Source organism: Balaenoptera acutorostrata, chromosome 3, assembly GCF_949987535.1.
Source record: "Balaenoptera acutorostrata chromosome 3, mBalAcu1.1, whole genome shotgun sequence".
In the NCBI taxonomy this organism is placed as follows: domain Eukaryota; kingdom Metazoa; phylum Chordata; class Mammalia; order Artiodactyla; family Balaenopteridae; genus Balaenoptera; species Balaenoptera acutorostrata.
In genome coordinates this window covers 66,188,344-66,200,788 of record NC_080066.1, presented here as the reverse complement: position 1 = coordinate 66,200,788, position 12,445 = coordinate 66,188,344, and the positions used below count along the sequence as shown (strand labels likewise).

Below are 12,445 nucleotides of genomic sequence, written 5' to 3'. Positions count from 1 at the left end.
TGGGTGTAACTCATTTTATAGGTAAGAAAATTGAAGGTGCATTTTTTTGCCAGAGTTTGTGGAGCTAGTAAATGGCCAAGCTTGAACTTTTTTTTAAAAGAGCAAATATGTATATGAAGCATGCTCTGTGCAAGGCATTATTTAAGTCCTTTGCTCTTAAGTCATTTATGTTTTACAACAACCTGGAAGGAAGGCACTATTATCATCTTTATTTATAAATGCATACAGGGCCAGGACTGGACCTGAGATGCAACATTTAAGGAGACATCGCAACCCTGAGAGTGAGTGTCTCCTTAAATGTTGCATCCTAAGTGCTTCAAAAAGCCTAGTGACTGACCCAAATTTCATAATTACCAGGTGGCAGAGCTGGGATTCAAACTCAGGAAACCTAGTTTCAGAGTCCAAGTCTAACCACTATGCTTTACTAACATCCATGTCCTTGACTTCCAACTCAGGCTTTTTCCATTTCTTTCTCAAAACCTAACTTTGCAAAATTAGCTAGAACTTTGACAAATGGGATATCCCAAGTAAAATCCCAGAGATGAGTTATGGGGAGACTAAGCAGACCTAATCAACCTAACAGCCCCCAGGGCACCTACCGCGAGCACCCCTGGAAGGGTTAACCGGCTACACAGATCCTCTCGGCCGCATCTGTGCTTATTATCCCAACTCCGCATAAATCTACCCAGTTCATGTCGGCCCCCTTGCAAGTGGCCAGATGGACTCTGTCCTGTTGGGGAAGAGGCCATTCTGAACCATCAGGATGATAAGCTCTGACCAGCCGGCTGTAAGGAAAACACACATTCTCCTGGCCAAGTGGGGATGAATCTGCGGCTTGTCCAAGTGTTCCGAGTCAAGGATTCAGAAATCCTCTCTCTCACAAGGACACCCTAACTGGTTGCTCCTTCTCTGTAGTCCGTTTATCAGAATTAACTGGCTGTTTGTTTCTGAATCATCCTCTTTCCGATGGTGCCGCTATCTGAGTGGGTTTTGAATGGTTCTCTGGTTTAGGCAGAGCCTCCCACGAGGCAGAGTGAATCCAAAAATATACATGTGCACATGTATCCGTTACCCCCTCAGGGGTGATGGGCAGCCTTTGGAAAGATGCTTACACAAGTCATCAGCCAACTGTAGTAGGTTCTCCCTCTGCCTCCTCTACTTTCCAAGAGCAAGGTCAAGGCAGTCTGGGTTCAGCACCTCTCACTGAGCTATAGCAGTGCAGCCCGGCCCAGCCCAGCAGATTTTTGTATATGTCACAAACTCAGAGGTTTTTATAACAATTTTATAGCTGTCTTTCTCCATGAAGCACGATACATTTTGTTGTTGAATTCTCACTCTTTTGTTTGGAATTTCAATTCTGTTCTTTGACTTTGTTCCTCAAGTCATGCTGGTGATGCTGGTCAAAAGTCGCTGGTCTAGGAAGCAGCATCACCAGCATCACCTGGGAGCTTGTTGGAAACGCAGAATCCTGGGCCCCGCCCCAGACCTCCTGAATCAGAATCTGACTCTCAACAAGATCCCTAGGCGATTCCTGTGCGCATTCAAATTTGGGAAGCATCACTCCATGTGTGTTTATTTCTCTGTTACCTTCAGCTGGGGTCTCCACCCAGTACTTACTCTGAAGCTAGAACTTTTGTTAGGCTTTCAGAGCTTTAAAAAAAAAAAAGACAAACACACACACAGAAATTCTTTCCTTCACTTTTTCATGATGTCATTCATTCATGTTACCTGGCCTGCCACAAGAAGAAAAAAGCAAATTACAGCCAACATATATATATATATATTTGTTTGTTTGTTTTAAGACTAACTTCTTTTTTTGTTGTTGATTTTTAATCTAATTTATTTCAAGATTGTTATCTTTCTGCATGAATCTTTGCTAGCATTTCTTTTTTTTTTTGACATCTTTATTGGAATATAATTGCATTACAATGGTGTGTTAGTTTCCCCTTTATAACAAAGTGAATCAGTTATACATATACATATATCCCCATACCTCTTCCCTCTTGCATCTCCCTCCCTCCCACCCTGCCTATCCCACTCCTCTAGGTGGTCACAAAGCACCGAGCTGATCTCCCTGTGCTATGCGGCTGCTTCCCACTAGCTATCTATTTTACATTTGGTAGTGTATATATGTCCATGCCACTCTCTCACTTTGTCCCAGCTTACCCTTCCCCCTCCCCGTATCCTCAAGTCCATTCTCTAGTAGGTCTGTGTCCTTATTCCCGTCTTGCACCTAGGTTCTTCATGACCATTTTTTTTTTTTAGATTCCATATACATGTGTTAGCATAGGGTATTTGTTTTTCTCGTTTTGACTTACTTCACTCTGTATGACAGACTCTAACTCCATCCATCTCACTACAAATAACTCAGTTTCGTTTCTTTTTATGGCTGAGTAATATTCCATTGTATATATGTGCCACATCTTCTTTATCCATTCATCTGTTGATGGACACTTAGGTTGCTTCCATGTCCTGGCTATTGTAAATAGAGCTGCAATGAACATTGTGGTACATGACTCTTTTAGAATTACTGTTTTCTCAGGGTATATGCCCAGTAGTGGGATTGCTATCGTATTTCTATTTTTAGTTTTTTAAGGAACCTCCATACTGTTCTCCATAGTGGCTGTATCAATTTACATTCCCACCAACAGTGCAAGAGGGTTCTCTTTTCTCCACACCCTCTCCAGCATTTATTGTTTGTAGATTTTTTGATGATGGCCATTCTGACTGGTGTGAGGTGATACCTCATTGTAGTTTTGATTTGCATTTCTCTAATGATTAGTGATGTTGAGCATTCTTTCATGTGTTTTTTGGCAATCTGTATACCTTCTTTGGAGAAATGTCTCTTTAGGTCTTCTGCCCATTTTTGGATTGGGTTGTTTGTTTTTTGATATTGAGCTGCATGAGCTGCTTGTAAATTTTGGAGATTAATCCTTTGTCAGTTGCTTCATTTGCAAATATTTTCTCCCATTCTGAGGGTTGTCTTTTCGTCTTGTTTATGGTTTCCTTTGCTGTGCAAAAGCTTTTAAGTTTCATTAGGTCCCATTTGTTTGTTTTTATTTCCATTTCTCTAGGAGCTGGGTCAAAAAGGATCTTGCTGTGATTTATGTCATAGAGTGTTCTGCCTGTGTTTTCCTTTAAGAGTTTGATAGTGTCTGGCCTTACATTTAGGACTTTAATCCATTTTGAGTTTATTTTTGTGTATGGTGTTAGGGAGTGTTCTAATTTCATTCTTTTACATGTAGCTGTCCAGTTTTCCCCACACCACTTATTGAAGAGGCTGTCTTTTCTCCAGTTTATATTCTTGTTTCCTTTATCAAACATAAGGTGACCATATGTGCATGGGTTTATCTCTGGACTTTGTCTCCTGTTCCATTGATCTATATTTCTGTTTTTGTGCCAGTACCATACTGTCTTGATTACTGTAGCTTTGTAGTATAGTGTGAAGTCCAGGAGCTTGATTGCTCCAGCTCCATTTTTCTTTCTCAAGATTGCTTTGGCTATTCGGGGTCTTTTGTGTTTCCATACAAATTGTGAAATTTTTTGTTCTAGTTCTGTGAAAAATGCCAGTGGTAGTTTGATAGGGATTGCATTGAATCTGTAGATTGCTTTGGGTAGTATAGTCATTTTCACAATGTTGATTCTTCCAATCCAAGAACATGATATATCTCTCCATCTGTTGGTATCATCTTTAATTTCTTTCATCAGTGTCTTATAATTTTCTGCATACAGGTCTTTTGTCTCCTTAGGTAGGTTTATTCCTAGATATTTTATTCTTTTTGTTGCAATGGTAAACGGGAGTGTTTTCTTAATTTCACTTTCAGATTTTTCATCGTTAGTGTATAGGAATGCCAGAGATTTCTGTGCATTACTTTTGTATCCTGCTACTTTACCAAATTCATTGATTAGCTCTAGTAGTTTTCTGGTAGCATCTTTAGGATTCTCTATGTATAGAATCATGTCATCTGCAAACAGTGACAGCTTTACTTCTTCTTTTCCGATTTGGATTCCTTTTATTTCTTTTTCTTCTCTGATTGCTGTGGCTAAAACTTCCAAAACTATGTTAAATAATAGTGCTGAGAGTGGACAACCTTGTCTTCTTCCTGATCTTAGTGGACATGGTTTCAGTTTTTCACCATTGAGGACGATGTTGGCTGTGGGTTTGTCATATATGGCCTTTGTTATGTTGAGGCAAGTCCCCTCTATGCCTACTTTCTGGAGGGTTTTTTATCATAAATGGGTGTTGAATTTTGTCGAAAGCTTTCTCTGCATGTATTGAGATGATCATATGGTTTTTCTCCTTCAATTTGTTAATATGGTGTATCACATTGATTGATTTGCAAATATTGAAGAATCCTTGCATTTCTGGGATAAACCCCACTTGATCATCGTGTTTGATCCTTTTAATGTGCTGTTGGATTCTGTTTGCTAGTATTTTGTTGAGGATTTTTGCATCTATGTTCATCTATGTGATATTGGTCTGTAGTTTTCTTTCTTTGTGATGTCTTTGTTTGGTTTTGGTATCAGGGTGATGGTGGCCTCATAGAATGAGTTTGGGAGTGCTCCTCCCTCTGCTATATTTTGGAAGAGTTTGAGAAGGATAGGTGTTAGCTCTTCTCTAAATGTTTCATAGAATTCGCCCATGAAGCCATCTGGTTCTGGGCTTTTGTTTGTTGGAAGATTTTTAATCACAGTTTCAATTTCAGTGCTTATGATTGGTCTGTTCATATTTTCTGTTTCTTCCCGGTTCAGTCTCAGAAGGATGTGCTTTTCTAAGAATGTGTCCATTTCTTCCAGGTTGTCCATTTTATTGGCATAGAGTTGCTTGTAGTAATCTCTCATGATCCGTTGTATTTCTGCAGTGTCAGTGGTTACTTCTCCTTTTTCATTTCTAATTCTGTTGATTTGAGTCTTCTCCCTTTTTTTCTTGATGAGCCTGGCTAATGGTTGATCAAGTTTGTTTATCTTCTCAAAGAACCAGGTTTTAGTTTTATTGATCTTTGCTATTGTTTCCTTCATTTCTTTTTCATTTATTTCTGATCTGCTGTTTATGATTTCTTTCCTTCTGCTAAATTTGGGGGTTTTTTGTTCTTCTTTCTCTAATTGTTTTATGTGTACGGTTATGTTGTTTATTTGAGATGTTTCTTGTTTCTTGAGGTAGGATTGTATTGCTATAAACTTCCCTCTTAGAACTGCTTTTGCTGCATCCCATAGGTTTTGGGTTGTCGTGTTTTCATTCTCTTTTGGTTCTAGGTATTTTTTGATTTCCTCTTTGATTTCTTCAGTGATCTCTTGGTTATTAGGTAGTGTATTGTTTAGCCTCCATGTGTTTGTATTTTTTACAGATTTTTTCCTGTAATTGATATCCAGTCTCATAGCGTTGTGGTCAGAAAAGATACTTGATATGATTTCAATTTCTTAAATTTACCAAGGCTTGATTTGTGACCCAAGATATGATCTATCCTGGAGAATGTTCCATGAGCACTTGAGAAGAAAGTGTATTCTGTTGGTTTTGGATGGAATGTCCTATAAATATCAATTAAGTCCATCTTGTTTAATGTATCATTTAAAGCTTGTGTTTCCTTATTTATTTTCATTTCGGATGATTTGTCCATTGGTGAAAGTGGGGTGTTAACATCCCCTACTATGATTGTGTTACTGTTAATTTCCCCTTTTATGGCTGTTAGCATTTGCCTTATGTATTGAGGTGCTCCTATGTTGGGTGCATAAATATTTACAATTGTTATATCTTCTTCTTGGATTGATCCCTTGATCATTATGTAGTGTCCTTCTTTGTCTCTTGTAATAGTCTTTATTTTAAAGTCCATTTTGTCTGATATGAGAATTGCTACTCCAGCTTCCTTTGGATTTCCTTGTGCATGGAATATCTTTTTCCATCCCCTCACTTTCAGTCTGTATGTGTCCCTAGGTCTGAAGTGGGTCTCTTGTAGGCAGGATAATATGGGTCTTGTTTTTGTATCCATTCAGCCAATCTGTGTCTTTTGGTTGGAGCATTTAATCCATTTACATTTAAGGTAATTATCTATATGTATGTTCCTATTACCATTTTCTTAATTGTTTTGGGTTTGTTATTGTAGGTCTTTTCCTTCTCTTGTGTTTCCTGCCTAGAGAAGTTCCTATAGCATTTGTTGTAAAGCTGGTTTTGTGGCGCTGAATTCTCTTGGCTTTTGCTTGTCTGTAAAGGTTTTAATTTCTCCTTCAAATTTGAATAAGATCGTTGCTGGGTAGAGTAATCTTGGTTGTAGGTTTTTCCCTTTCATTACTTTAAATATGTCCTGCCACACCCTCTCACTTTCAGAGTTTCTGCTGCATGATCAGCTGTTAACCTTATGGGGATTCCCTTGTATGTTACTTGTTGTTTTTCCCTTTCTGCTTTTAATATTTTTTCTGTGTATTTAATTTTTGATAGTTTGATTAATATGTGTCTTGGTGTGTTTCTCTTTGGATTTATCCTGTATGGGACTCTCTGTGCTTCCTGGACTTGATTAACTATTTCCTTTCCCATATTAGGGAAGTTTTCAACTATAATCTCTTCAAATATTTTCTCAGTCCCTTTCTTTTTCTCTTCTTCTGGGACCCCTATAATTCGAATATTGGTGCATTTAATGTTGTCCCAGAGGTCTCTGAGACCGTCCTCAATTCTTTTCATTCTTTTTTCCTTATTCTGCTCTGCAGTAGTTATTTCCACTATTTTATCTTCCACGTCACTTATCCGTTCTTCTGCCTCAGTAATTCTGCTATTGATCCCTTCTAGAGAATTTTTAATTTCATTTATTGTGTTGTTCCTCACTGTCTGTTTTCTCTTTAGTTCTTCTAGGTCCTTGTTAAACGTTTCTTGTATTTTCTCCATTCTGTTTCCAAGATTTTGGATCATCTGTACTATCATTACTCTGAATTCTTTTTCAGGTAGACTGCCTATTTCCTCTTCATTTGTTAGGTGTGGTGAGTTTTTACCTTGCTCCTTCATCTGCTGTGTGTTTCTCTGTCTTCTCATTTTGCTTAACTTACTGTGTTTGGGGTCTCCTTTTTGCAGGCTGCAGGTTCGTAGTTCCCATTGTTTTTGGTGTCTGCCCCCAGTGGCTAAGGTTGGTTCAGTTGGTTGTGTAGGCTTCCTGGTGGAGGGGCCTAGTGCCTGTGCTCTGGTGGATGAGGCTGGATTTTGTCTTTCTGGTGGGCAGGTCCACGTCTGGTGGTGTGTTTTGGGGTGTCTGTGACCTTGTTATGATTTTAGGCAGCCTCTCTGCTAATGGGTGGGGTTGTGTTCCTGTCTTGCTAGTCGTTTGGCATAGGGTGTCCAGCACTGTAGCTTGCTGGTCCTTGAGTGGAGCTGGGTCTTGACATTGAGATGAAGATCTCTGGGAGATTTTCGCCGTTTGATATTACGTGGAGCTGGGAGTTCACTGGTGGACCAATGTCCTGAACTTGGCTCTCCCACCTCAGAGGCACAGCCCTGATGCCTGGCTGGAGCACCAAGAGCCTTTTGGGAGGTCTGAGGTCTTCTGCCAGCGTTCAGTAGGTGTTCTGTAGGAGTTTTTCCACATGTAGATGTATTTCTGATGTATTTGTGGGGAAGAAGGTGACCTCCACGTCTTACTCTTCTGCCATCTTGAAGCTCCTCCTAAGACCAACTTCTTAATTGCATCTCTCAAAGCAGCATTATGGATCCTCCCATGATTCATAGAGTCCTAAGTGTTGCCAAGATTAATTGAGAAATGCCTAAACGCAAAATAAACACTAGCACAGTTTAATTCAAAACTGTATCAGCTAAGAATGAAGGTGCAATTAGTGATAAAGATGTTAATAATTACTTGTGGTCTGTTAAATGTTGCGTTCAGTGGTTATGTAGAGTGAAGCAAGAATTTCCTCATGAGTGCAGAAATTAATGTTTCACCTTGATTGCTATTTTAATGTGCTTATTTTAATGGGGCCATCCTGTAGAAACTCTTGGGCACATTTCCAATTTTACATAAATGTAGAATTAATTATTATGGAAGCATAAAATTTTAGAGCTGGAATGACCTTCGTGGTCATTTAATCCAGTTCAGTCATTTTACAAATAAGTAAGAGTTATATGTCTTACTTAAATCCTTCCACAGAGTGTTGGAACCTTGCTTCCCAACTCTCAGACCAGTGATGGTGAAACCTTCTCAGATCCCCGCAGACAGAAGGGTGAGGAATTCTGAGGCATTCTCTTGACTCAGAATTCCTGACGCTTTGCTTGTTGTATTGTTCCCAAGGCTGTTACCCCACCTTGTGTTATGTTCTAGTTACTTTCAGTTGTACGGTTGGGATCTTGGGAACCCTCTCTGATTCACTTTTATATTTCTTCATCATTCCTAACTCTGTATTTTGCAAACAGTATTTTCACAATACATTTGTATGCAGTGGTGTGCTGGAGTTTGTTTTTCCCTGCTTGTTAGAGATGATTGTGTCTTCACGTTGATAGCTTGAAATTGGCCATGGTGGGAGTACTTACACCGTGGAAATGGAGAAATGGCACAAATCAGGGCTTCCCCCCCGCCACTGGAAAGCCAGTTGTTGGAAATTTACATGCACACTTCTGTTTACATGATTGTCATAAGACCTCACCAGGCAGCTGGTCTTCACAAAACCTAAAGATTCATACCAATATGAAGATGACCGTTTACTCATTGTTCCACATGGGTTCCGCATTGTTCAGCCTCCTCTCATTTCATCAGGGATTGAGTTTGACCCAGAGCAAGTCACGCCTCAGGACTGCATTAGTCTTTGGTTGCTTAGCTAGGGTCCATTTACCTGGAAAAGCTATTTGGGCATGAATGGTCATGGAAGCAGGGTCTGAAATATCAGGTACAATTAAGTGAGAAAAAAAACCCCACAAACTATTATCTGAAAAAAAGTGAACAGGACGTTACTCTGGCTGAAATTACAACTCTATCTTTATTCTTCTCAAGAAACCTTCAGTGGCTCCCTACAACCTACAAAAACACCCAAACTCCCTGACATAAATCACATACTGGCCGCAGCTTACCGTTCTAACCTCATTTTCCACCAGTCACATCACCCACTGTTGATTCCCACCTTCATTCTACATGGCAGCCCCTGTAGAGCCTCTGTTCCAGCCTCCAGAATCTTCCCTTCTCCTGGAAAGCCCTCTTCTACCTCCCTGTTCCACTGTAGGCTCTCTCCCAGGCTTCTGTTCCTACCCAGTTCCCTCTCCCATGGATCAGAGCTTCTGGGTTAACATGAAAATCCTCTCTTGTGTGTCTCTCTTTAGGAGCAGGACCCGAGGTCCCATCGGCCCTGGCATGTATGGCTATGGTAAGGCCCCATACATCTTACCACTGCAGACGGACTCTGCACACCTGCCACAGAGGCTTCGGAGGCAGAGGCCCTCATCCCGGAATTCCAGGTCCCAGGGGGCATCTGGTTCTAGCCATGGCTACAACCTTCCAGCCCACCGGGGCCCCCGACATGGACCTCTGTACCAGAGTGACAGTGGCCCTCGTCCTGGACTGCAAGTCTCAGAGAGCTCCATCTACCAGCTGCCTCTGACCCATGACCAAGGCTTCCCTGAAGCCTCAAGTCTCTTCCACAGCCCAGAAACAAGCAGCAGCCCTGGCCTGGGGGCCCACAGGGCAGCTCAGAGCTTCTCCCAGCCTGCCCGATCTACAGCAATCTCCTGCATTGGGGCCTATCGGCAGTACAAGCTGTGCAACACGAATGTGAGTATACACCGCCTGAGACTGGCCCTGGAAACAGCTGCTACTCTTATCTTTCTGCTGGTTGGCAGTAAACATGGTGGAAGACAGAGAGGGCATGGTTTTCTAGGCCACGTGAATGCACCTTTTAGCTTCCCTCCCTTTCATTTCTCTTCATGTGTTCTTCCCATATACTTTTCTTTTTTATAAGGTTATTACTTTAGTAACTTATGGATAACTTCTTGAATCACTTATTGACAATCACTATTGCTGCATATAGCAAACAACCCTCACATTCTCAGTGGCTTTATATCAACAATATTTTTTCTTTGCTCGTGGGTCTGCGAGTCAAGTGCAGTTTGGCTAATTTAGGGCAACCAGTGGTGGTGTCAAAGATGTGGGAGTTTTGGGAGGTTTGACCAGCATGCGTATCCAGTAAGTTTCTTGGAGGCTCCCTGCTCTTCAAGGCATAAAGACTTTGCATATTGTACCGTGAAAAAGTCTGATAGTGAAAAATTGCTGAAGATTCTACAGCTAATGATTCCACAGCAAGGCGAATTATAAATGGAAACTACATAAGATGACCAAATGTGTTTTTAAAAATAAATATCAGTTTAAAGACTTTATATAAAAGAGAAAGGAATGAGAATGTTTAAAGGTTAAACTTCCAAGTTACTATATTTTTCATTAATAATTTAATCTGCCTTAATAGTCTGTTACTGGATAACAGGACAGCTGTTATATATTAGCTTCAATTTCCTCATTAAAAATATATTTCCTGCCGTAGAGTCCATAGAAATGACTTAATTTGTGATTTTAATAATTCCTCTGAATGCCTGGATTGCTTTTCAGCTTGTTCTTCCACTGACAGACTTCAGGAATTATTGATTTTTGTAAAGCAGTAATTTTCCTAAAGCCTAAAGTAATTTTCCTAAAGCCATCAGTCAACTAGAAAGTCTTAATTGAGCATCATTGCTTGTCTTGTAACGGACCAGGCTCCATGGAAGATAGAAGTCATATTATCTACCTCATGGAGTTGTTACAGGGATCAAATGAGGTGATGTTAAGAAAGTGCTTTATAAATCAAAAAAAAATACTTGTGTCCATGATAAGACACAGTCCCTGTTCTGGAATATCCATTGCAATTTTAAAAAAATGAAATGAATTCGTTTCTAATGTAGAATATATTCTCCCATTGACTAGTATGTGTCAATTTTAAGGACCAAGTAATCCATAAAGAGAAGGGAAAAGAGAGAAGGCATTTGACATATATGTGGACCTGATATCTACTTAGCATTTCGTTCATTTAACCTACGTTTTTGAAGCATACACTTTTTTCCAGACCTATGCTGCCAACAGCAGGGCTGTCTCTTCTCATGTAAAAGCTGTGGCTTCTCCGGGTGCTGGATAACTCCACTACCGAGGAGATTGGATTGCAAGGAATATTTTTAAATTCTTGTGAATTCATGATGTCTGCATGATTTTGGATGTAGGTAAAACAGTGTCTCACACATTTTCTTAGACAAAGAAGTAAATGTTGACAGAGTATTGTACAGGTTTAATTCCCTTCTTTTCACTGTAACATTTTGCATGCCGTCACCCCAAGTCACATCCTACTTACCCTTATTGAGAGATAGCTTTCCTTAGAGGTCCCATTACTACATATCTTCTTTTTATAAGCCCATGGCTTCTTGTGACTTGGGCCATGCCCCGTGGACACTTTAAAACTCCCTGTGTTAGTGATCCCCCAAACCACTCCTAGGTTTAATGATTTGCTAGGAAGACTCACAGGACTCAACATATAGTTGTATGCACAGTTATGATTTATTACAGTGAAAGGATACAGAGAAACATCAGCACAAAGAAAGGTGCATGGGGCCAAGTCCAGAGGAAAGCAGGCACAGTCCTGTCCCTGTGGAGTTGCACAGGATGTACTTCGTTCCCTCAGCAATGAGTTGTTACACACGTGAAGTGTTGTCTACCAGGGAAGCTCATTACAGAGTCCGTGGCCAAAGTTTATATTGGTGGCTAGTCACATAGGCACCCTTTGCCTGCTACATACTGAAGTTCCAGGTTCCCAAAAGGAAAGCAGGTGCTTAGCATAAAATATATTGCTTGTGCATATAGTTGGAGCATAGTGAGTCACTCTTATCACTTAGGGAGTGGTGGGAACCCTTTTGAAATCCAAGTTCCTAGACATCAGCCAAGGACCAACTTTGCAATCGGGACTTTCTAAGGAGAGCAGTCTCCGTCTTCTGTGTTGTCTTATTTGCACATCCTCCACGTGGACCCATGTGCTCCAGCATCTTATCATCAATGACCTTATGAAGACATGTACGTATCCTCCTCGATGTCCGAGTGAGGGGATGGCATGAGTCCCCCAATTACGTAAATCTTCCTACTCAAAAAGGAAAGAGGTGAAGGGTAATACTGTGAACAAGGAATGAAAGTTATCACTTATGTCCTCTTCAAAAATTAGAAAATAATGCATACATTTCGAGTTCTCACCCAGTTATTATCTGGGAGAAGAAAAAGAAGGGAAAGTAACGCAGGGTAGGTTGGAAATATCCACTGATTTCAGAACTTCATCCCTTTAACCAAGTGCCCAGTGTATCCCACCCCAGTTCTTGACGGAATGCCCCCTTTCTAAAACTACCCCACGGTAAAGGGCTCAGTTGTGAGCTGTGAGGTCATGCGTATGACGGGTGGTCTGAATTAGGGGAAATGTTTTTGCAGGCTTCCCA

The 12,445-nt window shown here is 40.5% G+C and overlaps 1 protein-coding gene across 1 annotated transcript in view; it reads left to right on the top strand.

Moving 5' to 3' along the window:
- The window catches only part of THSD4 (thrombospondin type 1 domain containing 4), a 584,405-nt gene that overhangs the window by 108,812 nt on the left and 463,148 nt on the right, over nt 1-12,445 (top strand). Inside the window, exon 5 of the mRNA XM_057544214.1 lies at nt 9,278-9,725. Within this exon, the coding sequence (XP_057400197.1) occupies nt 9,278-9,725 (448 nt within the window). The remainder of the gene's footprint in view (nt 1-9,277; nt 9,726-12,445) is intronic.